The sequence below is a fragment of the Anopheles merus genome, chromosome 2L (genome assembly GCF_017562075.2).
Source record: "Anopheles merus strain MAF chromosome 2L, AmerM5.1, whole genome shotgun sequence".
Lineage (NCBI taxonomy): Eukaryota > Metazoa > Arthropoda > Insecta > Diptera > Culicidae > Anopheles > Anopheles merus.
The window spans coordinates 43,113,818-43,140,734 of NC_054083.1; the positions used below are offsets into that span (position 1 = coordinate 43,113,818).

General features: G+C 46.4%; 9 protein-coding genes across 10 annotated transcripts; 8 read left to right on the forward strand and 1 right to left on the reverse strand.

Moving 5' to 3' along the window:
• The first annotated feature begins 15 nt into the window (after window positions 1-15).
• On the forward strand, window positions 16-813 carry LOC121593200 (cuticle protein CP14.6-like). The gene is made up of 3 exons (XM_041915386.1): window positions 16-105; window positions 179-306; window positions 388-813. Exons 1-3 carry the CDS (start codon window positions 97-99, stop codon window positions 653-655), a joined length of 405 nt encoding a protein of 134 aa, XP_041771320.1. The 5' UTR covers window positions 16-96; the 3' UTR covers window positions 656-813.
• Window positions 677-3,307, forward strand: LOC121593203 (larval cuticle protein 65Ag1-like). Of its 2 annotated transcripts, XM_041915390.1 has the most exons (5): window positions 919-1,217; window positions 1,296-1,411; window positions 1,482-2,658; window positions 2,741-2,856; window positions 2,933-3,307. In XM_041915390.1, the coding sequence occupies exons 3-5, from the start codon at window positions 2,650-2,652 to the stop codon at window positions 3,177-3,179; spliced, it is 372 nt and encodes a 123-aa protein (XP_041771324.1). In that variant the 5' UTR covers window positions 919-1,217; window positions 1,296-1,411; window positions 1,482-2,649; the 3' UTR covers window positions 3,180-3,307. The 2 variants fall into 2 exon arrangements, with proteins under 2 accessions (XP_041771323.1, XP_041771324.1); XM_041915389.1 differs by lacking the exons at window positions 2,741-2,856; window positions 2,933-3,307 and having other exon boundaries at window positions 677-1,217; window positions 1,482-2,654.
• Window positions 3,308-3,439: 132 nt separating this feature from the next.
• On the reverse strand, window positions 3,440-4,575 carry LOC121593202 (endocuticle structural glycoprotein ABD-5-like). Its single transcript, XM_041915388.1, has 2 exons — window positions 3,927-4,575; window positions 3,440-3,848 (listed from the first exon to the last, which is right to left on the reverse strand). The coding sequence occupies exons 1-2, from the start codon at window positions 4,067-4,069 to the stop codon at window positions 3,614-3,616; spliced, it is 378 nt and encodes a 125-aa protein (XP_041771322.1). The 5' UTR covers window positions 4,070-4,575; the 3' UTR covers window positions 3,440-3,613.
• A 3,051-nt stretch (window positions 4,576-7,626) lies between these two features.
• LOC121593842 (flexible cuticle protein 12-like) lies at window positions 7,627-8,904 on the forward strand. The gene is made up of 3 exons (XM_041916556.1): window positions 7,627-8,128; window positions 8,200-8,324; window positions 8,395-8,904. Exons 1-3 carry the CDS (start codon window positions 8,120-8,122, stop codon window positions 8,579-8,581), a joined length of 321 nt encoding a protein of 106 aa, XP_041772490.1. The 5' UTR covers window positions 7,627-8,119; the 3' UTR covers window positions 8,582-8,904.
• Window positions 8,905-9,182: 278 nt separating this feature from the next.
• LOC121593844 (flexible cuticle protein 12-like) lies at window positions 9,183-9,667 on the forward strand. Its single transcript, XM_041916559.1, has one exon. It carries the CDS (start codon window positions 9,303-9,305, stop codon window positions 9,615-9,617), a length of 315 nt encoding a protein of 104 aa, XP_041772493.1. The 5' UTR covers window positions 9,183-9,302; the 3' UTR covers window positions 9,618-9,667.
• Window positions 9,668-9,754: 87 nt separating this feature from the next.
• On the forward strand, window positions 9,755-10,840 carry LOC121593841 (endocuticle structural glycoprotein ABD-5-like). The gene has a single exon (XM_041916555.1). It carries the CDS (start codon window positions 10,386-10,388, stop codon window positions 10,713-10,715), a length of 330 nt encoding a protein of 109 aa, XP_041772489.1. The 5' UTR covers window positions 9,755-10,385; the 3' UTR covers window positions 10,716-10,840.
• A 2,221-nt stretch (window positions 10,841-13,061) lies between these two features.
• On the forward strand, window positions 13,062-13,595 carry LOC121593843 (flexible cuticle protein 12-like). Its single transcript, XM_041916558.1, has 2 exons — window positions 13,062-13,275; window positions 13,400-13,595. The coding sequence occupies exons 1-2, from the start codon at window positions 13,151-13,153 to the stop codon at window positions 13,587-13,589; spliced, it is 315 nt and encodes a 104-aa protein (XP_041772492.1). The 5' UTR covers window positions 13,062-13,150; the 3' UTR covers window positions 13,590-13,595.
• Window positions 13,596-18,715: 5,120 nt separating this feature from the next.
• Window positions 18,716-19,373, forward strand: LOC121592576 (flexible cuticle protein 12-like). The gene is made up of 2 exons (XM_041914162.1): window positions 18,716-18,944; window positions 19,040-19,373. The coding sequence occupies exons 1-2, from the start codon at window positions 18,829-18,831 to the stop codon at window positions 19,242-19,244; spliced, it is 321 nt and encodes a 106-aa protein (XP_041770096.1). The 5' UTR covers window positions 18,716-18,828; the 3' UTR covers window positions 19,245-19,373.
• A 4,123-nt stretch (window positions 19,374-23,496) lies between these two features.
• Window positions 23,497-25,011, forward strand: LOC121593848 (flexible cuticle protein 12-like). Its single transcript, XM_041916584.1, has 2 exons — window positions 23,497-23,748; window positions 24,242-25,011. Exons 1-2 carry the CDS (start codon window positions 23,621-23,623, stop codon window positions 24,429-24,431), a joined length of 318 nt encoding a protein of 105 aa, XP_041772518.1. The 5' UTR covers window positions 23,497-23,620; the 3' UTR covers window positions 24,432-25,011.
• Window positions 25,012-26,917: the final 1,906 nt, after the last annotated feature.

The window sequence follows — 26,917 nt, forward strand, 5'->3', positions numbered from 1 at the left end:
TTTTGGACGTTATGTGTTAGTCAAACCTTTGCGACGCTAGAAACAGGTTGTACGCTTTTTATGTTGCGCGTGTTGTAGCTTAATTCCCCATCCATCATGTATCGGGTGAGTGTTTGATTTATGCGCTAGAAAACCAGCTAGTTTGAAGAGTTTTTTTTTAAATATCGAAACATTTTAGTATTGTGTGTGTCTTCTTGCCTTTTTCCTTGCATCAACGGTACTGACCGACGCCCGACCGGCGATGGAGAAAGACCACAACTTCCACTACTATGAGATAATAAGCACTGAAAATGGGCAATTGTTTTCGTACGTGTTTCGTTCCACATTACTAAAACAAAGAAGAAACTATTTGATTAACCACTTATTCCCTATTTTGCATTTTTAAAGCTACAAAACGAAGGACAATCAGTGGCGCGATGAAACGGTTGAGACCGATCACAACACCGGCAAGCTGGTCATCTCGGGCTGGTACCGCTACGTCGGGCCCGATGGCGTCACCTACCAGGTCAAGTACGTGGCGGACGAGAATGGCTACCGGCCGCTCGGGATGCATCTGCCCGGGGCCGATCTGTCCGATCCGAACGCATTCAGCGTGCTTACGCCACTCGTCGATAGTGGCGTTTCGCGAACAGTGCTTCTATCCCTAGTCGGCTGACATCAGCAAACGGCGCGATATAAATTACAATTTTGTGCGTGTGCTATTTTAAATGCGGTTAAATTATGGAAATCCTATCTTTAGTAGTTCGGTAAGATTAGCAACGTGGTATTGATTGTATTAAAATTTGAAGACAAAAAATGAAACACGAAACACGTCGGAACAAAGACGAACAGCATTGTGGAACCTGTCCCTGTCAGTAGCATAACCGATCACCGTGCAGCGTGCGTTGATTTGTGAGTTCGCTTGCTGGAATCATAGCCCGATTAACATCTCCTAGGATCGTTCGAAGGCAACGACCTTGCTGAAACGGCTCTTCGGGGGCCTCTTCGCTTCTCGGGCCTGGGCTACGAGCGACGCACTAATCAAGCGCTATCGCACCCATCGGCGAGCATCGGTTTTTGCTAGCTTTTGCGCAGAAGCTTGGAAGCTGCGTAGACGTGCTGAGGGTGCCGACGAGTGTGGTTGGTGTTTTTTTTTGTGAAGAAAAAGATCGGAAACAAAGGAGAAAAGCAGTTTTATTTGTTTGTAGGGAAGGATTCTAGGAAAGAAAATGCGTGCGGTAAGAATGTTGTTCGTTCGATTGCGGTCATGAGCTCAATGTTAAAAACCTTCTTTTTTCCCTGCTTCCATGTGGTAGATTTGTGTGCTTCTTTGTTTGTTTGTAACGATTCTTCCTGTTGCTATTGGAGCTCCAATAGGCGACGATCTAGTTAGCTACGAGAACGTGCATACCGATAATGGATATCGGTTCTCGTAAGTGCATCTTGCGTTAGTTGAACTTCAAGCATTTCTTCGATAAAAAAAATCAACCATCTATTTCCAGCTACGAAACAAAGGATGGACAGGCACGGGAAGAGGTCGGTACGATCGACCCGAGCACGGGGGTGCTGACGGTGACGGGTTGGTACAGCTACCGCACGCCAGATGGCGCCACGCAGCGTGTTGATTTTGTTGCGGATGAAAATGGCTATCGAATCGTTGACCAACCGCCAAACGTTGTGGCACAATTCATACCGATGGTTGTTGCTGGTTCACCTATCGATAAGACGGTGTTGCTATCGCTTGTCGGATAGGGAATTACTTTTCTTGGAACGTTGCAGGAAAAACAATTAATTTTTAATAGCAATATGTTACAACACAGAAGCTAACAATTGTCAAACAATAGATAGAAATAAGTAATAGTTCGCTTTAAATAGATTATCAAAGAGGCTGAAGCTAGGGTTGTTTTCGATAAGAAGTTATGATATCAGCTTATCATATGGATAATTATTCATAATATTTAATACGCATGACATCACAAATGTGTGAATAAATTTAATTAAAAAAAATATCAAGACCCTCTTAACGGATATTTTGAAAGGTTCGTCGCTTGTTTCCGTCAGGAGTCTTTTGATTATAGTTTTGAAATAGTGGCAGTAGTTTTGCATGACCTAGTCTGGAAGTTTCATGAATTATTCAATAATTTAACATTTGTGTTTTCTTCTATCCATTTCAAAAATGATATAATTACAGAAACTCTTCTTAAGCTGCTTAATACGATTAGCAATACCATAAGGCTATTATTCAAAATTTGAGGATAGCAAAAACGAAGAACGTTGCAAAAAAAGGGGGAACGACCAACATTAAGCAACCTGTCCCTCTCAGTAGCAATAACGATCATCGTGCAATTGAGCGTTACCTCGCGAGATCGTCTGCCGGGATCATTGAAACGTACCCACCGAACCTCTCTTAAGATTGGTCCGAAGGTAATGACCTTTCTGGCATGGCTTGGGGGATCTTCGCGTCTCGCCTGGGACGCATTAATCATTTGTGAATCTGACCCCTCGGTGGGCATCAGTTTCGCTAGATTTTGCAAAAGCTTTGAAGCTGTGTAGACGTGTGAAAGGTGCTGACGAGTGTGGTTTATGTTAGCGCAGTGCGAAATTTGTGAGTGATATTAGAAGAGTTTGGGAGCTTGCTTATACTGCACAGGAAGGATTCTAGTGAAGAAAATGCGTGTGGTAAGAATGTTGTTGATTTGATTGAGCTAAAACTGGAAAATAATATTACATTCTTTCCTATTTCCAACTTGCTTTCTGACAGATTTATGTGTTTCTTATCGTGTGTGCCACGTTAACTTCTTTTATAATTGGAGCTCCAATAGGTGACGATCTAGTCAGCTACGAAAACGTGCAAATCGAGGATGGATATCGTTTCTCGTAAGTGTCCATTAACTTCAATTGAATTTCAGAATCATATTTCCAGACTGATAAATAAAAATTCCCTTGTTTTTAGCTACGAAACAAAGGATGGACAGGCACGGGAAGAGGTCGGTACGATCGACCCAAGCACGGGCGTGTTGCGCGTGACGGGTTGGTACAGCTACTACACACCAGATGGCGTTATGCATCGTGTTGATTTTGTTGCGGATGAAAATGGCTATCGAGTCGAAAGCAAACCGTCGTCCGTTGAGGAAGAATTCACACCAAACGTTGAAGCTGGTCCTATCGATAGGACGGTGCTGCTATCACTTGTTGGATAGGGATATCTTATAATCTGAATTTAATTGAAACATTGCTACAAATGCTATTGATATTATCAACGACAGGCAACATCTGCAACGAAAATGCTATTAGCTCAGTATGATAAAAAAGCGTCAAAAATGCATTAGATAAAATTAGATCACTTTCATCGGGTTGTTAAAGAGGCTAAACATTCAGGGCTGTTTTTAGGTACAGGTATTTAAAATATCAATCAATAAGGGTAAAAGGTTAGCAGAATAAACGGGTAAATAAAATTGCATAAAGTACCATGTGATGCTTAACTGCAATTGTTTTATTTTTTGCAATTTAGTTGAAGCACTTTCGTTGAAGTTACTTGCTGCTATGTTTGTTTTTATTTTTCATTTTCTCTCCACTTTGGTGTCTTATTTATATTTAAACCAAAACCCTGGGAATGATCTTAAACCCGGCAGTTCTATCCCATCAGCAACGACAGGAAAGCTTTCATCCTTAAATCTGCATCGCGTGCGTTTCTTGTCACCGTCCGTGCCCGATAGCCCTTCTTGCCGCTCGTATACATAACCATCACCATCGTGCCGTCCTTATTCTTGTACCCATACTGGCCCATCAACATCAGCTCCTGCTCGGGCGTGCCAACGTTCACCAGCATACCGACTTCCTCCCTAAACTGTCCATCACTCGTTTCGTACCTTTTGTGAGACAGAAAGCAGAAGCAAATGCAATACACTCCACCAGCAACAAGCTTCAAGCACTTCGCGATCACTCACTTAAACCGATACATTTCCTGTCCGTGGACACTTTCGTAGCTGAGCAGCTCGGTATCCTGATCCGCATCCGACAACTCCATCGGAGCACACTTTGATACAGCTAGCAGCGTGCCAAACGATACTACCACGCCGATAAGGTTCATGATGAGCACTGGGCATCAAACTATGTCCTACAGCTTCTTAAAACTACCATTTTGGACATCGTTTTGCCTAACAAAGGTGTGATTGAGTGGTTGCGGGGGGGGATAAGTTTGGAATAAGTTAAACAACATCGAAACACAAAGGTTTGAAGTGACAGCTCAAGGAGTACACGGGGATTTAGGCATGGCCACGGTATAGGGTGCACACACGAGCGCACGGTGGATGAGATGAGCTTCGATCAACGCTGATGAGAACACATCAAACACTGATGGCTCTATTAGTAGAAGGTGTGGTTTTGGAGAACACAGCATAGAGCAGTCTAAAACGTCTTCATTAAAATGCTTGCAGCGAACAAAAAAAGGAAGATGCAGTGAAGCATTGTTCCTCCCAAGAGCACTTCAGCCCAACAACTCTTCACCAAACACTGCACCAAAGGTTGTTGTGGTTCGCCAAAGGCGTAACGCAAAGGCTCCTTCCATACGTTTTGCTCGGAACACATTGGGAACGTTTGTTCGGAGTGAACTGGTTTCCAAGCTACCTTTCAACCTCGAACCGCGCACGCCTGCTACGATAATATGCTAATCGGTTTTGCTGGTTCGCTGTTAATTTTAACTCCGATTTGATAAGAGCGCGATGCGTGTCAGCATCACTTCCGTTACATAAGCATTGCTTCTGTCTGGCTGCAGACGCAAGGAGGCGCCAAGCAATTATGTTGCGATAGATAATCATTCACGAGCAAACAAACAAACCACAAAACGGATGCAAATAAGAGTCGGATGGAGAGAAAAGTGTATGGAATATTGTGGATCTGCTGGAACTTGTAGAACGTTCCCGCTTTCAAGCTTATGCAATGTGATATGATGTTATCCAAACAAGCGCAGTACGATTGCATTCCAGTGACCTCATTTTATGGCCTCCTATCATGCTAATCCCTCTTACCTTTTGGGTTGGATGCACAGCCCACTCGAAGGGTTGCCGCCGTCAGTTCAGCCCAGCTGATCGGGCGAGGACCAACATTTAGATTACAGCTGACCGATTAAATGCCGTCCGAGATGAGCCCGCTCCCTCCCAAATGTGCTCACAAACACAAACAAACACTGGCGCTTCCCTCCCACGTGCTACGGCCCAGCTAGATAAGGTTGCAGCAGCACGCCGGGAAGGCCACCAACAGTCAAGATGCCTCCCCGCCAAAGAAACACCAAAATGCAAGCGTGCCCGTGGACATCGCCATAAAATTGAACCGTAAAACTTGCCTCACCTCACGCATCTTACCCACGCATCATACACAACAAACAGTTTTGGGGTGTTTTTTTTTTTTTGGCTTGGTTTGCTCAGAGTGTGTCCCCGAAAAAAAAAACCACTCACACACAGAGATACCAACTAACCGAGCTTCGAAAGAAAGGTGACAGAGAGCAGAAAAACAAAATCTCCTTCCCCCCAAGCCAAACGAGCGCATCGCACCTACGATGGGAGGGATGTAGGTCGAAGGAGATGTAAAATACCGTCACACAAACGCAAACACGAACGGGCTCAGGCTCCAAAATATGCGATCTCCGTCGGCGAGCGCGAGATGATCGGCGATGTGACGCCAGGAGGTCAATTCGGAGGTGACCGGTGTCTCGGCGGCGCCCGCTGATGCACGCTGACATAATCGATGATGCATCGCCAAGCAAAGCAACTAGTAGATGATGATGATAATGATGATGATGGTGACGCTCAAGTTGGTGATTATCTCGATCGCGATGTTCACCAGCAAGCACCGTCCTTCCCATTTAGCTCGACCCAATGTCAACCAAGGCTGTGCTAAAAGTTCCCTTTGAAAAAAAAAAACGGTCCCAAAAAACAGTCCGAATTCCCAGAAGCCCTCTTTTTGGCTTCCCTTTTTCGTTCAGGCTGCCTTCAAATCGATGGCCTGAAACTCTCAGATATCTAATCATTCTAGCTTCAATGCTTAAATTCGGGGATTTTTGTCAAACCCCCCCCCCCCCACACCATCCAAACCTTCCCCATTTGAGAACGTTTGCACAAAAGGAACATCGGGCACGGTGAGTTGTCGGCGACCAAACGCTTTTGTAGCGCGGTAATACCGTGCATAAATTACTACTAAAATGTGACTTATGTGTAAGCACGCAAGCGTTCGCGTTGCCATGGATTTTGTTGTTGTTGGTGGAGGTAGTAGCAGGGAAGGGTAAGATCGAGGGATGCTAGCCCGATGCTGCGGTAACACTATGCGGAGAAAGATGAAGAAGATACTTTCAAGGTTAACCAGAAAGTGGCTGGCTGGCTGGCTGCTGCTGCTGGTGAATGGTGCGCATGGTGCGGGGTCGTGATTGGACCACTTTTCGATCATCCCCCTCCGAGGTTTCCATTCCCCACAGGTGACGCGGGGAGGATGATAAACGAGAAAAGGGTGGGGCTGCGCATGGAAGATGATCAAGAAAATCGTCAACGAGCGGTTGGCTTCGTAGCCTTCGAACAGTTTTCACTATCACTAACATCACACGCACAAACACGGTAAAGTACTAGAAAGACACATACGCACACACACACATCCATGTGTAGATTCTTCTTCTTTCTTCCCGGGGTAGCTTAGCGGTTTGGGACGGAATGTCTCACGGCGGCCCGATGCTTTCATTAGCATATCCGTGGTGTGTTTCTTTTTCTTGTGTGTGGTTTCGTTTTCGGTTTGTTCGATTGGATTTTGCATCATATTTCTAGCTCGCGCTCGTGTGCCGTAAGTTGCGACGGTTACAGTCAACTGTAGAGAGAGGGCATCAGTCGATTTTGTTGTAAAATATTACACTCCTGCAAAACACGTTTCCTGCGAAGTCAGTCCCCCAAAAGAGCTACTCCAATAGTTCACCCACCTTATCGGTCATCATTACCGACCAATAAATTGCTTTGTTTTGGCGACAAATCCCAACGGTTGTCCAATTGTGGCTCTGACATTTGCATGTCATCTTTTGGTTAGAATCTTTTCGTCCGTAGCAATGAAGAGGCCTCGCAAACAGGCGCAAAAAAGGGCATGTGAACCTACCCTGCGAGATGCATCCACTAACGGCAGCACATCAAAGAGGGACCATAAATCATTACATATTTACTGCCGACGTGCGTGCGTGCGTGCGTCCTGAGAGTGCTACTGGCACTTCGTTTCGTTGTTCAATGTACCGTTTTTTCGCTGTGGCTTTTGGTGGCGGGGTAAAGTCGGGTAAGTGATACAGTAAACAGAAGGTTTTTTGCCGTCCCATCGTTTTTGCTACGCTACGAAGCACAGAGGTAGAGAAGGCTGCCTCGCTTGAGAGCGAAAGATGGTAGTCCAGCGAAACAGACTCCAATCTCAAGTGCCTTGCCTCGAGTCTACACCGCAACGGCGACGAGACATTGAAAGCAAAAGTGATCTTTCTTCCACTGCTCAATGCGATCGCTTTGCCCCAGACCTCGGACCAGTTTTTTTTTTTTTTTTGTTGCTTGCTCTCCAGCAGCATTCTGTGGTTCTAACCGGATGCGCGTACGCCTACCTAGCGAGTCAAATTTCAAACCCGATCTAATGCGTTGAACATCATCCTCACCGTACTGTCGCAGACGAGGTCCTCACTCGTTCTCGTCAACCGGGTACGAGAATAAACCTTCACGCTTTACCGTATTACCGGTTTGCGGAAGACGCAGCACAGTACAGTACTAGCAACTTACAGGCTAGCAAAGACTCATGCTTTCCACGTGATATGATCGATGTAATTGATCGACTGATCGAATGACACACTGCCACTGTCTCGCTGAAAGCGAATCGCGTTCTGGAGTTGGAGGCATGGGCGAACCCCCGGAGGGCAACCGCAGGACCGTTATCAAGCTAAAGTGTGGTGTGTGCATCCTAATTACTGCTGAGGGGAAGCTGACAAGTTATGACAGTTTGTTGAAGAACACCGAGAGCGTATAAAAGAAGATGCTAGTTGCATTGTTCCCCGTTAGTTACGGTAGCTAAGTGGTTGCAGACGGATCCCTGAAGTTGTAGTACATCAGTTCAAAGATATATTAGAAAACACAGTTACTTCAAGATGAAGATGGTACACAATTTTGTTTTCATCAGTTCCCAATCAACTTTGAATTAACGTCCAAAACGTCTGTCTGTTTATAGCTATTAGGAGCAATCGCTTTGACACTGGTGATTAGTGCATTTGCTGCCCCGCTGGATGACTCCCGAAATGCCGAGATCTTGCGGTACAGCAGCGAAAACATTGGAATTGATGGGTATCGATTCGAGTAAGTTGTGCTAGATTTGTCTGGGATGGTGTCTGGCTCATAAAAAGGGACTCTAATCTCATCGACACAGGTTCGCCACAAGCGACGGCACAAGCCGAACGGAGGAGGCTGAGCTACGTAATCCCGGCACGGATAATGAGGCGATCGCCGTACGAGGATCCTACTCCTACACCGGGCCCGACGGAACGGTGTACGTGATCAACTACGTTGCGGACGAGAACGGATTCCAGCCGGAAGGTGCACATATTCCCAAGTAGTTTCATTCAAACTCATTCAAACTCCAAATCATCCTTATCCAGAAGCCAAATTATAGTGACAAATTCTTTTGTGGGAGAACCTATCGGGTTTTAATGCATTTTACCGTAAAAAAGTCAAGAACAAGTCATCACTGTCTTTAGTTTCTCGAATTCCTCCCATCTACGATCAGTTTGCTGATGCGATCATGTTTGATTTAAAAAATAAAAAGCAAAAAAATAACTCGAAGAAGAAGAAGATCCTCGATACCTTGAAAGTCGAAAATTGATGCAACACTGGTTCAGTTCTATCTGGAGGCGCTCCTATTCTACCGGTTTTTTTTACAGATATTCAAACTCTCCTTTCATATTCAACCAAACCCGACATCCGTGTTGCGTCCGTGCTCTTGGACCGGTTCTGCCTAAGCTTATGCATGGAAAATGCACATAAAATTCTCCTTTCGGACGCATTTTTCTGTACCCCCTATCAAGAGAAAAGACTGCAACGAATGGTGTGACAAAATGTGCAAAACCAATCATTGGAAACTGAGCCACTTTTTTGTAGGTGGATTATAGCATTCTGTTCCACCCTGTGCCTGATTTCAGTATAAAAGCGATCACACCTGTGACATCGTTCTTTAGTAACGTTCTTGCCTTTGCAACTGTCAACGACGCATCCCGTTCGAACATCAACAGATTGAAGTAATTCACCCGAAAGAACATCCAAATCTGTTTCTGCGTGAAAATGAAGTGTGCATTGATCTGTGTGGCTCTGTGCGTTGCCGCGGTCGTGGCCATCCCCGTCCCGGACCAGAACGCCGAAACGCTCAAGTACGACAACAACATCAACGGTGTCGACGGGTACAGCTATCAGTACGAGACGAGCAACGGCATCTCGGCGCAGGAAGCGGGCGAGCTGAAGGCGGTCGGTGATGCGTCCGCCCTGGCCGTGCGTGGATCCTACACGTATACGGCCGCCGACGGACAGGTTTACACGGTGACGTACATTGCGGACGAGAACGGATTCCAGCCGGAAGGCGAACATCTGCCGAAGGAGTAGAGCGGAACGAATGGCGTACTCGAGATGTAAATAAATGGTTGGAAATTGTACCAAAACATGTTTTGAATCCCGGTTTATGAGCTGAAAGATATGCCAGTTACAGTTGAATGGTGACAAATGGTGATCAAATTGCCTCCAAATTGCTTCTGATTGCGTAATTTGTAAATATTGAATATTCCAAAAACATTGAATCGATTGTCCAGTAGCCTCAAAAGTGACAAAAGATTCAATTTTGAAATGATCCACTCACACACACACACCTCTTTTGGCATTGCTAATTTATTGCCGCGATTTTTAACAACCTCTTTTCTGCCAAAATGCGTTGACCCTCTCATTGACCCGCCAATTGGTGGCGTGTGGGCCAGATTGAACTTCTTTCACTGGACGAGGAGGAGCGAAGGGAAATCGCGATTCATTCAGAAACACACAATCCAATTCATACCGATCGGATGTCGGTACGACGGGTGTAAACTTGACATTCACCCGACGGTTCTTTCCTTCTTAGTGCAAGCAAGGCACGGATACTACAGGCCACCATTCCCTCCTCCCGAAAAGGGGGTACACGATTGCACGACACCAAGGGAGGAACACGATCGCCGCACAAGCCGCCTGAAGGTCGTAATCGTACAGTGTTTGCAGGGAACTGTTTGATTTCGAGTATAAAAAGCTGGTCCCGCACTCTCGGACAGCATCAGTTGCATCCTCAAACTCTGCAGTGTACTACAACCCCTAAAGCCTACGAGCCCAAGCACCGAAGCATCTTCAAGCATGCAGACCTCCATCGTTATCCTGCTGTTCGCCGGCCTGCTAGCGCTCGGCTATGCCGCACCGCGCCCTGGCGCCGAGGAAAAGGACGCCCAGCTGCTGAAGTACGAGAACGACCACAACGGCATCGACGGGTACAACTTCCAGTTCGACACGAGCAACGGCATCCAGCGCCAGGAGCAGGCCCAGCTGAAGCAGTTCGACGATGAAAATGCGGCCCTGGTTGTGCGCGGCTCGTACTCGTTCACCGGTGACGATGGGCAGGTGTACACGGTGAACTACGTTGCGGACGAGAACGGTTTCCAGCCGGAAGCTCCCCATCTGCCGAAGTAAGGCAAACGGGGTTTGGTTGGCTGGGTGTTTGTGTGTTAGTGCAAACTTTTTGCAATTGGCCCATATAGGTTAAAAATTTGTTTTTTCTTCTTCCGTTTTGTTAATTAAAGAACGATGGTTCATTTGAGTAAAACTGGGTGTGCTGAAATGATTCTATTGATAGAAGATTTTGAGAAAAATGCTAAGAGTTATTTTGGAATTTTTTTAGGCTTTCAAGCCTAACTTTTCAGCGTTTGAGGTCGTAACAAAAGTGCTTCTCACTACTAGAAATTCGAATGAATGAGACGACACAAACATCACATAAGTTGTTCTAAATGAAATACAGTGGAGTCTCTTAAGTCGTGGAGCGCATTTTTTTCCCATATAAATTGTCATTTTTAGTTAACAATTTACATCCATTACATGTCGTGCTAAGAAAGATAATTCTTTAAATGAACAGGAGAGGACCCAAAAAGTACTTCATAATTCCTATTCCTAAGAGGTTTATATTGAAGAATCTCCGAATCTGAGAATCTCCTATTTCAATCCCAAAGGATGCAGTAGTGTTGTCTTCTCCTTCATCTTATAACTCTGTAAGCGTAATAATCTTATTTGAACCACCGAACCAAAGAGCTAGTCCTCCATAGTCCGACCCAGTATGGTCCTGATAGAAAACCATTAAAATTAAGTTTTGTGACAATCTTTTCATTTCTGATTGCAACATCCTAACGCAAGTTCAAGGTCTTGAAGATCACACAGCTATTAGTTATTAAAGTCAAAAAGATTACATGGAGGTGTAAAAGTTCCCAAAATTAAGAACTAGGACGAAAACTTCAGATTCGCTGTTTTGGAAGTGCCGCCATTACTTAAAAATAATAAAAAGAAGCCACTGCTATACTCCAAAAATCATGGGAATGAGAGTAGCTTTTAATTCTACTGTAAGCCAAAGTTCAACGATCTCTACTGAAAGCTTTATCCTCACTACCTGATCTGAATCTCAATGAAATTGGTCGGCTGGACAGCACAAAACCATACCATACCGTACCACGATCACGAGATAGTCCACCCGATAGTGCAGCATTTGACTCCCAAACAATGCACATGACGGCTCACGTCATGGTCTTTGGTTGCGGTCCGAAACCCAACGGCTCTAGACCACCACCATCTTATTATTCCGTGCACAAATGTGAAGCCATATTCATAATCTTGCTACTTTTTTATGGACCTCAAAATCATTAGCCCTGTTTGTACACAAACTGCGACCAACTCCCCGGGGGAGCACTATTAAACATCCTTTCGGAAGCAACCTCAAGATTTTGGAGCAACATACAGAGAAACAACAACAAGTGATTAAAAGAACCTCCGAATGGGTGCTTCGCACCCGTCCGAAATCGATCATTCTCTTCCCCCGGCGCACACCGGCCGGACCGGACCGGACAAAGCAGGCCTCGACATTTGCGCTACCTACTCGAAACCGTCTCGCGCAGCATGCCGCATGCGTTTGCTTCACGGCCGGTCGCTCCAATTCAAACGCCACTGACATTTCCGTTTGCAAAGCCCGGCGAGCCCGAACACACTTGATATTGATTTATCCGGTCTTCCCTGCCACAGCAGATAAAGCATGCATCCTGGCATTGAAATTTTCCGCCAATTTTTGGTATCTGTGTGTGTCGGAACCGTTTTGCAGTTTGCACCGCCCGCCCCATCTCCATTCTTCCGCGGCCTGAAGCAACGGAAGGGCTTCTAACTTTGTGCTGGAAACATTCAAAAACCAACAAAAGACAGATGGAACATGAACAGACACACAAACGTGTAGCCTAGTCTTGGCACCGCGAATGATGGTGACACCGGGCAGCCCGCTCTGCTCACTCATCATCGAAACCGGTTCAAAATTTTTATTTAGGGTGTGGGTCACATAAAAATTTGAATTCGCCCAGGCGCGTGTGTCGGGCCCGGTCGAATTAGAGACCGAAGCGGGTGTCGTACCCCTCCCTCTTCATCACTTATCTCGAAGAAAAAAGATGGGTCTGGGATCGCCTGTTGTGTGTGCGTGTGTGTGTGTGTGTGTGTGTGTGTGTGTGTGTGTGTTCCCACTCCCGCACCTTACTTTTTTTCTGTTTGATGCGCGCTGTGCCTTACTCCTTCGTGCCGTGCCGTGCGGGAAGACAGCGTCAGCGTCGCCGGATTGCAAAACTATCCCGCGAGCCCGGGTGGTTCACGGGTAAGGGAGATGACAACCCTCCCCCCCCCACCTCCCTCTGCCTAAAAGATCGTCGTCACACGAGCACACGCGCGACCACACGCACCTCCCGCCAAAGATTGGGTGAATGTGATTAGTATAAATAGAAACGCAAACCGCCACACTGCTGTCAGTTGTCTAACGTAGCGCCAGCAAGCCACTGTATTTCGTTACCATCCTGCAGTAAATAGTGCAAAAAAAACTCCCTCCTTCCACCATGAAATTCGCCGTCGTGTTTGCCGCCGTTCTGGCCGTCGCTCTTGCCGCACCCGCCGACGAGCGGGACGCTCAGGTGCTGAAGTACGAGAACGATAACCTGGGTGTCGATGGATACAACTTCCAGTGAGTGTCTTTCACGCAGTGCATTACAGTGACAGTGATCATCGTTGGTGCATTTTGTTCCCGAGTGGTTGGTTTGTGCTCGTGTTGCTGTGTCGCTCACCTTCTGTTGTGCTTTCCATCGCAGGTACGAAACCAGCAACAACATTAACCGCGCCGAGACGGCCGAGCTGAAGAACTTCGGAGACGATGTGGCCGCCCTGGTCGTCCGCGGCTCGTACTCGTACACCGGCCCCGATGGACAGGTCTACACCGTGAACTACGTCGCCGACGAGAACGGTTTCCAGCCGGAAGCTCCCCATATCCCGCGCCTGTAAGGAGGGAAACTAAACAAAGGATCTCTCTTTCTCTCGCTCTCCTTTTCCTTCTGTCTCGCGCTCTATTTCCCAAACGCTTCTCTGTTATTAGCTTGTTAAGGTTAATGAAACATTCTGCGAGCAACAGTACACCACCACCTTCACCCAATAAAAGCTGTGACCTGAGCTGTGTTTTTTCAACGACAGCCCAATGAAAAAACCAGTACACTATTTTACAAAAAAAAATATAAACCCTACCATGTGTCTTTCTTATTTCTGGTCTTCCTTCCCGAGGGTGTTTTGTCGATCGCATCGAATTATCGAGCTGCAAACCTGAGATGCAGTTCTGTTCCTTCTTCATTGTAAATGATCATCATCACTTTTATTAAGCACCTCGTTGGCGCACAAGGTGCCCATTGGCGCCCATCTTCATTTCCCATCGGGTCTTGGCAGGTTTAATACCCGCTCCCTGGGAAGTCCGTCAACTGCACATTATACGACCCTAATTTGCTCGATTATTACACCTTGTGCCGGAGAGAAAAGAAGAAGATGCTTTGCACCTCAGTAGATGATCTGCTTGAAGTTTTGTTGTCCCATTCTTCGCAAGCGCGTTTGTCCTTCAGCTCCGATTCTCCACCGAAACCAACCAACCAACCAACCAACCTACCCCATTGACCTTACACCCTGCGCCGGATAAAGATGTCGCCGGATGAAGCGTCGTTCGTGCTCTCTACATGCTTCTTCTGGGAGGTTTGCTTTGGATTCGCTCCCTAGTCAGGTTAAAGATCCTCCCCAGGCCCGCCCGCCCGGGTGTCAGGTCGGGGGGAAAAAAGATGCGCCGGACCACCGTGGCAAACCGTTTTGCTCGCATGCAAAGTGCCCAATAATTATCTGCAATGCTTGAAGGCGCGCTTGACCATATTTCGTCCCCCTTCGGGTGCAGTCCACTCGGGAGGTCGTCTTTGGTAGCTGCGTAACGATCGGCCGCAGCCTTCGCACTGGTCGTAAATTTTTCCACTCGCGTAAGGAAATACCCACTTTGCGGCAGCTCATTGCGGCGCCCAAGATTGATGGAAGATGTCACCCCGCGCAAGATGTTTAACGGGGCGCGCGTATAACGAGCCAAGATGCTCGCAGCACTGACAAAATTAGGACGCCGGTTGGTCGGCGTTCCGTGAATTCAATCGTAAAGTAGAGTAAATGGTGCTGCCAGCCCACCGCGAGTGCAAAGAAACATCTGTGCCCACCCCTCTTCCCATCTGTGTTTGCTGGCGTCTGTGTCTGCTGACGCTACTTGAAGTTCGGGAAAGGCAAGCGTACTCACGGCAGTGTTGATGCCGTACCTGGAGGGATGCAGTCGAATGGAAATTAAATTATCATACCCACGCAGATTGTGCTGTTGCTAAGGCTGTTGCTTTCATTGCCTCCAAAACTCAAGCTCATTTCGATTTCGCACCAACGACGCTGCTTTAAAATAAAGGTTTGCAACGCGTCGTCACTAAAAGGTGCTATTTTTAAACTAATATTTCCGAAATTAACCACCAACCGTTGAAGGATTTTGAACCGATCCGACTCCGGCTCGTTTTGAAGGACGCTCACTTTTGATGCGCCACAAACACCACATCATCATCGTAATCATCTGCATGATGCTATCAGGCTCTCCTCCGAGAGAGAGAGAGAAAAGCGGTGGCGTTTCATCTCCGCGTCTCCGTGAATGTTATTCCAATCGAGCTCCGTAAAAGGAAGAAGTCGTTGTCGTTAATTCGCTATAGGTGGTAATGTTGGCAAGCGTACCGGCTGGATGCCATTACTGTGTTGGACATGTTTTTTTTTTTTTTACGCAGAGGACGCAGTTTTGTTACCAAGCATTATGTTTCACAGATGTCGTTTTACGCTTGAAGCTAGCAACATTTTACTACTTCTGGTTTCCTCTATCTGAAATACCATACCAAGTGCTTATAAGACATTTACAGTCGGTCGTCAAAGTCTGATTGCAAACGAACGATTTTTCAAATTTGAAATCCCTGTTTGCTTTCTAACACGCGTCACCGTTCACTACCAAAGTCGCCTAAATGTATGCAATCGGCTGTTTGTTCGTTCTCTTTCACTGCAACCGTTTGAAACGCTTTTCAACTGGCTTTGCTTGCACAGCAATCACTTTGTCAAGCCGCTTCAGCTTAGAAAAAAAAAATGGAAAGGGGAAGAAAATGATGTCAACTACGAATTACATGCCAATTGTGGGCCATAAATTTCTTAACCACAGACATTGCAGCCCACATAGCATTGATGATTCAGCAGCATCCTAGCGGCGGGTGAGGATCACGCACGCTGGCCGGTTTTATTATGGATTGTGCACACAGCGATTACATTTGTTGCTGCCTTCAATTCAATGAGGCAAAAAACCCTCTCTTCGTCATTCTTTGGACGCCTCTAACGAGTGTACGAGACCGGAAGCTGAATGCATGCTGAGGTGTTGCTTTAGCGCGAGTGGAGATAGGGCAACAAGAAGGTGTAAGATGTGGCACGTACTTTCCGACACAGCTCCAAGAAATGATCACAGCTTCAAGTAGGAGGGGGAGACGGAGCACTCGAACCAAAGGCCTCAAGTGAGCTGTTGACCACGGTGAAGATCGTGTCGCTTGCATGGGAACTTCCAAACTACACCGACCAGGAATTGCATTGAGACTTCAAATTTTGTCAACCAAACATACCTTCAGCGTGTCGTCGCGGCGAAGGTCAACACACCGAACAAATATCCTCGAGCGAGTGCGCAATATGAGCCCGCTTGTTGGTGGGAGGGCGCGATATTCTTGACGCAGTGGGCCCGCGTGCCCCACGCGCTTTGATGAGTACACGGCAATCAAAATATTAGCCCAGTAAGCTGCGCCCGGTCGCGCAGGTTGCTTTGGGCGCGCGAGGCCCCCCCTTTTCGAGCAACCGGTTTCGTATTGCGGCGGGAAGCTTTCGTGTGCTGTTTTGGCACAACCCCCTCGACGGTGTGGCCAATGAAAGTGAAGGTGAAGATGAGTGCTACAACTGCTCATATGCTGTTTAATGGTATCTTAAGCAGTACTACCCTGTAGCCGAAACTGTGGCACTGAAGGTTACAGCGCGCTCTTTTTCACGCACAGACAAAAAACGAAGTTCTGGTGTGTATTTCTCTAGAATCAATCTTTTCCGCCCAATCGAACCACACGACACCAAACCTGATACTGACATTAAGCAGAAAGAAAATCGACATCTATTTACCATAATCAACCACTTATCTAAAACGGCTCCAAAAGTCATCACCTCTGGTGGTGTTGGAAGAAGGGGGAAAAAACGCCCGAAACCTCACTCTCGCCAGCTTGCGATCAGCTTTCAAGCGCGTGTGTGTGTGCGGTTCCGCAAAAGGTGCCATGTCCGGCAGACGGGCACAAACTGGTTTAGATTTATAATCAGCCGATGGTCGCCCTGCTGCGATTTGATATCTTTCTTCACTTGTACGCTCGTTTGCATAAACGTGGAAAGGATGGAGTTTTGCACCCAGAACGGTATGACAAACGATTCGCTTTCGCCTTCTTTTTTTTAAGAATTTTGTTTTATGTTTTTTAGGATAATTTCTGAATCGCATGTCGAATGATTGAAGGTGTCTCGGAGGGCGACAGTGTTGACTTTATGGTACAAAAATGAAAATTTTGCACTCTGTGAAGAGTCCAAAGAAATCAACCCCTAACGTCTAGAACTAGTTAGAACCTTTGGAACAGGTTTGTCACGCATCCTCCTCCCGAGCCGCTTCTGTGATCTCCACAGATCATCTAACGCCTATCGATAGCTGAACGATCGAGGCCCAAGATTTGGGTAATTTGTTTCACCGTCACAGCAGCAGCCGCAGCAGAACAACGTTCGATCTAATCTTCCAAATGCGTCGTTTCGTTTGCAACGGAGTGACCGTTGAATATATTCACAAAACCGGCACCGGATCGATCGTTTCGTATGTATCTCTAGTTTGGCGAGGAGACGGAAGGGTTCTATTTTTAAGAAACTCTTCATCTTCCCATGCATTTGATAACAAAAAACAAACAAACTGTTGTGATGTAACTGCTTATTGGCTGCATTATTTAAATAACGCAACATAAACAAAGCTGATATCAAATTTAAATGTATCCACACGGACCCAGAACGAAGAACCGGACCGGCTCTTATCGCCCAGCATTAATACGATGACCTTTTCGCGGACGACTCCGCTCCTGGCCGGCATGATGTATTAATAAGCGATGTTAATTCTCACACACACACACACGCACACACGAGTGAAACCCACAACTAAAGTGTTCTCTGTCCCGAAACGGAGCGAAGCTCCAAATAAGGATCGGATTGCTTGCTTTTAGGTTTTGCTTTATTTTTGGGCGGACAAATCACCTTTTTTTTTCGATCTTTGCAAAAGCCACCTGTGTGCTGCGAGTGTCGTGTAGAACGAGAGAGAGAGGTAGAGGTAGAGGAGTGACCGCACCAAAAAAAAAAAGATCGTCGGTGTCCCCGTGGTCGTCCCGATGGGGTCATAACTTTAATTTCGGCTAATGCTTATGCTAATGAGAAGCGATTTTATCAATGAAACGGAACGTGTCACCGGGTGCAGGAGGCAAGAGGGGATAGTATGGGGAAAGTCCACCGACGACCACGACGACGATGATTGCATTCGTTTTTTGTGAACTGGATCGTTTTGTAGACATTGTGGCCCCAACAGCTTGTGGAGCAGGCTGTGGCCTGCAAAAGGTTGGAACCAGTGTTGCCAGATTTGAACGTGCGAATCCAGCGACACTTGCGTAGTTCACCGAAAAGGCGTACAACGCCAACAGCAAACCACCACCTTTCGGGGGGCAAAGGTTTGGATGAGGACAGCCGAAAACAAAAGTAAGCACGAAAAGAAAAAGAGCTCCGGAACGAAAACAGGAAAAACAGGACACACTCGAGACCGCCCCATGCGAATCGGCCCGAATGTGCGTTTTGTGGCAGATTCGGGCGATGTCGTTCTGGGTGAAATAAAATTGCGGCTGCTGTTGCTGCTGCTGCTGACACTGGAAGTTCTGGCAGAACCAAATTTGCATAAGATATGGGAGAGCTAGAGCCCCCGGCCCGGGCAGGAAGGTATATAAAGCCGGCCGGTGCATGGCGTGGTTCAGCAAGTTGTGTTCCCAGCCTTCGACCAGTACGGTTCACGCCCGGTCCCAGTTTTCCCTGCTTAGAAGAAGTCGAACCGCCGCCCCAAAACCCAAACACCATGAAGACTCTGATTGTGCTTGCGCTGATCGCGATCGTGGCCGTTGCCGCCGACCAGAACGCCAAGGTACTGCGCTACGAGAACGTCCAGGAAGGTGATGCAAGCTACAAGTTTGCGTGAGTATTGCACAACCATTGATCATCATGTTTCCTTGGCAGTAAGTGGCCGAGCAGTCCTTAATGAGTGAGCATTTCGTATTTCCCATTCCCAGGTTCGAGTCGGACGATGGTATCGCGCGCCAGGAGCAGGGTGAGCTGAAGACTGAGGAGGAAGGCATGAACGTGCAGGGTAACTTCAAGTTCGTCGCCGACGACGGCAAGGAGTACGTGGTGCAGTACGTTGCCGACAGCCAGGGCTTCCATCCCGAGGGCGATCACATCCCGAAGGAGTACGTCGAGAATGTGCCGAGCCTGTAAGGAGGTCGGGTTTGTGCTAAGGCGAGAGAGAGAGTTAGAGATTAGAACGTGATAACAAAAGCCTATCATATGGAACAAAACAAATAAAGACCGTTGTACTGTTGTTCTGTTTTTGAGGGCAACGAAAACGTATGGACGATTGGTTGATCTACAGCTACAGACTTACAAGATGACAAAATGGCTCAAATTGATGGCAGAAAAGTGTGATTAACGTTTTAGATTTAATCAAGATTGCACCATGTTGACTGTGGATTTTCATAGAATTCAGGAGAAGGCTTACTATGTGCAGTAGCTCTTCCCAACTTTCGTATGTTAGGATCCTTGAATTATATGCAGTTTAACATTCAGATTCTGATATGATCAGATCTGGGACGGTCAACTAACCTTCATCAAGCTCGTCTTGGTTTCTTGTCATGTATAGACCGTTCCCTCTAGCAAGGACTGACAATGCGGGATTGTAGTTCTAAATACGGCTCGGAATAGGTCTACCTACATAGGATAGCACGAAATAGAAGAGGAAGATTCACATAAAGGTTATGGTACTGTTCTTTTCATATATACATATATTAGGATCTCCCCAAGATCTTCTTTGTCCCTAGCTTGTTGGTTGTGGTTAATGTTGTCTTTGTTATTCAGATTTGTTGAACTCCTCAAGGCTTTCTTACAATTATTTAGCTAAACTCATAGTCATACCTAACTATGAGTATGACTATGAGTTTAGTTAAATAATTGAAAGAAAGCCTTGGAGAGTTCAAAACATCTGCATAACATGTTAACTGACTTTTCAGCCAAATTCCAATCAACTCCTCCAAAGATGAATTCTATCATTTCAACAAGTTCCTGAAACTACCGCCACACTGCGCACATTCTACCTACGTCATACAAGCAAACCATGTACGTTAGGAGATATTTGCACGAGCTTTGAACTTCCGCCGCGGCCTGTGTTTGTTTGCCGAACAGCTCTTCCTGGATTGACGACATTCAGTATTTTGGCACATTTTACGGAACACGTTTTCTGTACCAGCAAGATGCAGATGATGTTACTCCAATACACCGAGACACGGTTTGAGCAAATATGGCTAATTCAATGCAGCACAGATTGTGAACCTAATATTTGATGTTGCAGTGTTGCGGAATGTCAAGTTCAACCAGTGTTTGGCAGTCAGTTGGCTTTGTCCCTCTTTCAGACTGTGTACACAGACAGAAACAGATGTTCATCAGGATGTCCTTATGAACAGCAGATATCTGCTATAATTTTGAAAACCACTCTTTTGATGGCTCTACTAATAATGCTATAATCTTAATTATAAAATCATTTCTGACATTCAAACAATTCCATCTCCTCCCCGTATTAGAGCTCCATTCAATCGTTGTATCAACAACTTCCTGGCTCGGTTTCGGTTTTTGATGTTTAATTCGCACAAATTTTGCCAAACATCCTTGCCCCTATCGCACGGAATGATATAATTAAATCGCATGTCTTATTACTTCCTTTCGTCGGGCCAATAATTACCTGGGCCGAGAACCAATCACCAAGTCAAACACAATCAAAAACTACCTGTGCGATCGGGCTATCCGATTCGGAGCGTTTCGTTCTCGAAATAAAACGACGATGAGAGCACAGCGGCTCCCGGCCGATTCGCTCCTAGCCATCTCGCCGCTACCAGGGTGTGGGGTGGAGCCAGCAGGAAGAAGACAGATTGGACCCGAGTGAGGGTCCTTCCCTCACTGGCCAAAATTTGAATCACAAATTTGGCGGACCTTGAACGCGGTCTAGGTTTTTTGAAGTCTCCCATGGAGAGTGTGGGTCTCCGCGCCTTCCGCGCCTTGTGTGTGTGTGTGTGTGTGCTAGGATCTTGAGAGATTTCTGTTGTAGCACCCGGCTCCTCCCTATTGGGCTGATTCTTTCTTCGTTGGACGCTACAGAACAGGTTCGGTGCTGTAAAATTGTTCGCCTTTTTTTTTGTTTGTTATTTAATCATGAGCCATGATCATCATCGCAGCCAAACATAGATGTGATGTTAATTTTAACATTTGAATATGATCTAAAATTAACCTCCGCACACACATACACACACACACACATGTCCCGATCTGAAATGTGTGCGAGCATGCGAGGACCGGTCTGTACCAGTAAGGAGGAAGATGCAGCATTAATTTGTTTCGTAAAAGTCGCTCCAATCACACACAAACACAACCCTGATCGTCCTAAGTTCTAGTGTCCAACAGACTCTTCCTAACCGGTTCGGAGCCGGAGGGCGCGGTTGTGCAGAGAGCTGAGAACCGAACACGCAAACGATACGACCATGTTGGGAAGACAAACATTAGGACCAGTTTTCCCTTTCGTTCGTTTCCGGTTCCACATGTGGGGGGGGGGGGGGGTTTTTTTTCTGCGCTTCTCTCGAATCGTATCGAAAATGAAACCCTTCTGCTGTAACTCCTAAAACCGATGACTCTGTAACGATGAATGCCTATCGGAAAAGGCCATCAACTATCGGGACCACCGAACTACTTTTTAGGCTGCGAGGTGGGGCAACCGCCCGACGATCATGTGAAGAAGTCGTGGTGCGGGATTTTAAGGTCGCCGAAGGGCTGCAACGGGCGAAAGAGCCACACGTGCACATCCCACCGGCCGGGTTGGACCCCATGATGGATGCCGTTGATAAGCGGAGGTTAGCCACCAGTTGATTCAAGGTCAGCGCAGAGGAGAAAAATCAGGCTCGATGATAAGAGCGAACCCTCCGCGACAGACATCAGCGCGTATGCAACTTCGAGACAACGTTCGATGGCGCGTATGTGTGTGTGTGTGTATGTGGTGCGAGATGCGTCAATTTATGCTAATCGGATTAAGCGATTCAAAGTCGGGGTGGTCAGTGTTTTTGGACGGGCAGACAGGTGGAACTGGAGAGACCGGCCCATCATGCTGCCGCAGCCGCTGTAAAATATCGCCATCTTAGTCCGGGCGGCAGATAATCTTCAAACGCTAGTTAACAAATATCGACTTAAAGTAGCTTAGTGAGCCTATTTTACACCACCGCATTAGAACATGTATGCACAACGAACAAAAAAATTCGCAAAGTTTTTGCTTTTCCCGATGCGTTTTGCTTTTCTTCTTAATGCGCACCATCCAAACTCGCACACCTGTCGGCGGCGCGTACGAGTGCTTTCGGGAGGGCAACAAAAGCGTTTCTCTTAATCTGGTTCTTAGCGGCGTGAACGATCGCTTTCGATCTTCTCTTGAGAATGACGTTTCGCTGCTAGATCAAAGAGCTTTACCAATATAGTTAAATGACTTTTTAAAAGCTTTCAATATAGATGAAGAGCTGTGCGATAAATATATTAATTATTGCTGTGCTTTAATTGCACTCCAAAATCCTGTCATACAAAGTAAAAGAAACTTCGTTCCACAATTCGCTCTAACCACACATCACGTTTAAACCAATTTTATAACCTCATTGTTTTCTTCAACCCCTCCCGAACAATAAACTTTTGCCAATCCATAATGACTCGCCGGCTTGATCATGAACTTTCGTTGATGAAGATGATGTTTACCGTTCGCAAATATTGCTGCAAATTAATGAGCGTTAGTGACATTTGGAAATAGTTGACCCTCCCTCTCGCTCCCACTCTTGCGAACCCTCCTGCTGCCATGCGAACAATAAAAATATCATCCCGTCGCTAATGCCGCTACCAACCTCATCTCAGCAAGTCTAGCAGACGAGTCTAGCAAGATCACGCACCGCTTCATTGACACCTTGTGATTCGACACAGCACCCAACAGCCTCCCAGCCCGCAACATTCCGTAATCAAAAAATTTACACCAGTTTTATGAAGCTTAGATCGTTTTTAAAGCTCCTCTACCCCGGTCGGGAAACAAAACGCACAAAAGTTGCCGGGCAGTTGTGCGATGACAGCATATTGGCAGGGCCTGGAAAGTACCGCCCGAGAGCGAGATGGATAGAACGTCGTATGAAGATTCACCCGTCCGTGCTTGCACAGACGCCGGATTACACGTACGGATGATTGTATTTAAATTTCTACAATACAAAGCCCACCCCTATATACATATACATACACACAAGACCACAAAGACGATTCCGGTAGAGCACACACACTCAAAAAAATGGCTTACTGCTCATCCCTCCCCGGCACGTTGCACGTTATCGAGCGCGCCTCCACCAGGATAAAGCGGCGGCAGCATCCGCGACGACGACGGCGAATGCTTTGGGTCGGACGTGTATAAAAGAGGTTTGCAGATCGGTTATCGGCATCAGTTGTCGCTTGTCCATCTAATCAGTTATCACTGCTTCGCGGAGCCACGTTCTCGCACAGCCGTACACTCAAGTACTCTCACAAACCCCTCCCCAAAACTCACAATGAAAACCATCATTGCTTTCGCTTTCGTCGTCGCCCTGGCCCTGGCCGCCCCGCTCGATGACTCCAAGAACGCCCAGATCCTGAAGTACGAGAACGACAACATCGGTGTCGATGGATACAAGTTTGCGTAAGTGTGGTTTTCGCCATCGCGACAACGGAGTTTGGTCAGTGAATAGGAAAGATTTCAACAGGCGCGCTAAGCGACCTACCACCCCCTCGGTGTTCGTCCGTGTGGAAGTGATAGGTTTTAGTTGGTTTGCTCTCTTCTGTTTTTTTTTTGTGCGTGAATACGTTAATTGCTTACGGCATACGAACGAGATTGAAGAGTGTGAAGCAACCGTGCGCACGGTCTCAAATCTGCACCAATTGCGCTCTCGGCTCACGGTTTGTTTGTTCATTATATGAGCGGTTGCATTCACGGTTACTGCTACGGCTCGGAGTCAGTGTTTGTTTTATCATTTTGTCATCAGCCGACCGTGCGTCTGCCGGAGGCACCATTGAGCAACCCGCAGTCGTAGTTGATCTCGACCACACCCATATCAATGTTGATCTTTCTATTTCACGACCAACAAAACAGACAGCATTTTTTCTCTAACTTAAACGCGTTCTTCTTTCCACAGTTTCGAGACCAGCGATGGCCACCAGCGCCAGGAGCAGGCGGAGCTGAAGAAGCTGGGCGATGATGTGGAGGCCCTGGTCGTCCGTGGCTCGTACTCGTTCACCGGTGATGATGGTCAGGTGTACACCGTCAACTACGTCGCCGACGAGAACGGATTCCAGCCGGAGGGTGCCCATCTGCCAACGGTTTAAGTCGTCAGCAGGCCCAGCCGCAGGCCCTACCAAGCCACCAAACAACGCCAAACAAAGTCTTTAAAAAACAGGAGCACCATATTTCCATTCGCTAGCGATGGACTTTGGGTGCACCAGAACACCACACGACCCGTGAAACCGAGACGAACAGTAACATAACATCGGTGAGGACGCCGTCCGTTTTGTCGCGGGGATGTAGTTTTTGAACTTTTCTGCACGCTATCGAACACACTTTCAACGCACTCCAACGAATCCCTTTCGTTCTCGAACGATTTTTGTGTACATTTTTGCGTTTAAAGTATCGTTTTTTTTTACTCTACATAATCTCCTTACTTGTTAAGTGAAATCCTCACCGAAAATACAGCACACAAGTTACCAGCAGGACAAACAATGCCGCTTAGAGTCACCAGGGTCTAGAGGCCAACGATGCTTCGGGCAATGGCATGCACTCACACACACACACATAGCAACGTAAAATACTCACACACTGAGCAGACGTAGTGCTCGCGATTGTACAATTTGCCATACCGAGCTGTTTGTAATGACAGTTTACCGAAATACATCTATTGGGGAGAAACAATTCGTGTAGAAAATGCAACAGTCTTTCTTTTTTCCGAAAACAAAAACAAACAAACCTTCGAGATTCGTTGAAATATTCTCCACCTCGCTGCAATCATTAGGAGTTAAACGATGTCGGAACCTGGTCGAAAATACCTGTTATGATAAACACACCGAAAGGTTGCTTTTTTTTCAAGCCAAACCGAGCCCTTCTTCACGCAGCAATTAACCTCCGCCTAAATTAACATCATTCACTCATTGCTCAATGTTCAGTGTGTGGAAATTTAAATTTAATGGCCCAAAAGACACCACACACATACACCAGGGAACCCTTTTGCCAGCCACCCCTGGAACGAATAATTAATATCATTCACATCTAAACCCTCTCTCTCTCGCTCTCCCCAAGAAAGGCCACTCCACGCTCGTTCACCCTCGAAGCGGGGTTGAACTTTATTCTACAGCGAATTTCCATAAATCGTTATCAAAATAACTTTATGAGCAAGGGTTGTGAAGCTTTTCGTGGAGCCTACCCCGCACCAGGGTCGTGTGATACGGAATCGTGCCTCGGTTCGTTAAGATGCGTGTGCTGGGGGGTTGATTTTTCCGTTTTTAGTTCAAGGTAAGGCAAGGCCATCAAACGATCGATCGCCTTGGCGGGGTTAAAGGATTTACTGTGCCGCAGCTGCAGCTGCTAATGAGATGCAGTTTAACCCGCTTTTGGCCCATCTTTAGGCGTCAGCGTGGCTAGCAATAAGGGGGAATATGATTTAGGACTTGTGGAATGTGTCGCCACGCTCTGGGAGCACTTAATCGGTGCGAGAATCGGTGAGGTGTGATGGAAAATATTGCATCAGGATGTCCGAGCTTGTTGAATTAATGTAAAGAGCCTTTTACGGATGGTTTTGATTTAAACTTGCATAAAATATTGGATTACAATTTAGGATGGCTACTTTTCAATGGGACATGGCTTCAAATAGAAATAAGTAATCTTGATGGCCGATGTGGTACTACAGTCGAGAACTCGTACGTCTTAACAACATGCCCGTCATGGGTTGAAGCCCCAAATGAATTGGTTCCCCATTCGTAAGACTAATTATTCTATGTAAGTCCAGTGAAAGCCTAGCCCAATAGTGGTACATGCAGGCCTTGACCGACAACGGTTGTTGTGCCAAAGAAGAAGAAGAATCTTAATGGTATTAAACACCTTTTAAACACTTAAAAATCTATATAACATGTTACTCAAAATAAAATGGCTAGGAATCATGTGATGTAATTATTTTAAATGACATGCGTAAGATAGTATAATCCTATGCTATATTATGGAACAGAGTATACGGTATTATATTGTGCAACACAAGTTAAAGTGACAACATAGTTTATTTGCTTTACAAAACCTCTGATGCACGTTAAGTATTATTTTAATTTGAAATGATTTTCGAAGCTCAAAAGCTTTCCCGCTACCCGAGCTTTTTCGAACTCGGCGCTTTAGTGAAGCTTTCAATAAGCCATGTAACGCTACGTAACGCTCGATCAAAAGCTTCAGTGTTGATCATCGCATTTCAGATACTGCTTAGATCATTCGCTTATGAAGACATCAATACTAAACGTTACAATAATCGATGAAACGGCTCCTCCTTCCAATAGACATTTCTCACGCTGTTCACCTTGCGGTACCATATTGTTGCATAAATAACGCACTGAATGATCATTGCCTGATCACATAGCCGGTGACACATGATCGATGGGCTAGTTAAATTGTTAAGCCGCTTCATTTTGTCAAACAAGTAATGATCATTTATCAGCGCAGGCCGTGTTTTCTTTGCATAAGCTGTCTTCGGTGCAATTTATCGTGAAGAATATGCACCAACCCCACCCAGCGCACCAGCGAGACTGGTTTTTTTTCTGGCTCCTTTTCGGAATGCATCTTG

Coding starts and splice junctions, on each gene's coding strand:
- LOC121593200 (XM_041915386.1), top strand. Junction 307..387: donor GAAAATGGGCAATTGTTTTC/GTACGTGTTTCG, acceptor GCATTTTTAAAG/CTACAAAACGAAGGACAATC.
- LOC121593203 (XM_041915389.1), top strand. Junction 1,412..1,481: donor GATAATGGATATCGGTTCTC/GTAAGTGCATCT, acceptor ATCTATTTCCAG/CTACGAAACAAAGGATGGAC.
- LOC121593202 (XM_041915388.1), bottom strand. CDS start 4,069: ATGAACCTTATCGGCGTGGTAGTATCGTTTGGCACGCTGCTAGCTGTA. Junction 3,849..3,926: donor CAGGAAATGTATCGGTTTAA/GTGAGTGATCGC, acceptor GTCTCACAAAAG/GTACGAAACGAGTGATGGAC.
- LOC121593842 (XM_041916556.1), top strand. Junction 8,325..8,394: donor ATTGATGGGTATCGATTCGA/GTAAGTTGTGCT, acceptor TCATCGACACAG/GTTCGCCACAAGCGACGGCA.
- LOC121593844 (XM_041916559.1), top strand. CDS start 9,303: ATGAAGTGTGCATTGATCTGTGTGGCTCTGTGCGTTGCCGCGGTCGTG.
- LOC121593841 (XM_041916555.1), top strand. CDS start 10,386: ATGCAGACCTCCATCGTTATCCTGCTGTTCGCCGGCCTGCTAGCGCTC.
- LOC121593843 (XM_041916558.1), top strand. CDS start 13,151: ATGAAATTCGCCGTCGTGTTTGCCGCCGTTCTGGCCGTCGCTCTTGCC. Junction 13,276..13,399: donor GTCGATGGATACAACTTCCA/GTGAGTGTCTTT, acceptor TTTCCATCGCAG/GTACGAAACCAGCAACAACA.
- LOC121592576 (XM_041914162.1), top strand. CDS start 18,829: ATGAAGACTCTGATTGTGCTTGCGCTGATCGCGATCGTGGCCGTTGCC. Junction 18,945..19,039: donor GATGCAAGCTACAAGTTTGC/GTGAGTATTGCA, acceptor TCCCATTCCCAG/GTTCGAGTCGGACGATGGTA.
- LOC121593848 (XM_041916584.1), top strand. CDS start 23,621: ATGAAAACCATCATTGCTTTCGCTTTCGTCGTCGCCCTGGCCCTGGCC. Junction 23,749..24,241: donor GTCGATGGATACAAGTTTGC/GTAAGTGTGGTT, acceptor TTCTTTCCACAG/TTTCGAGACCAGCGATGGCC.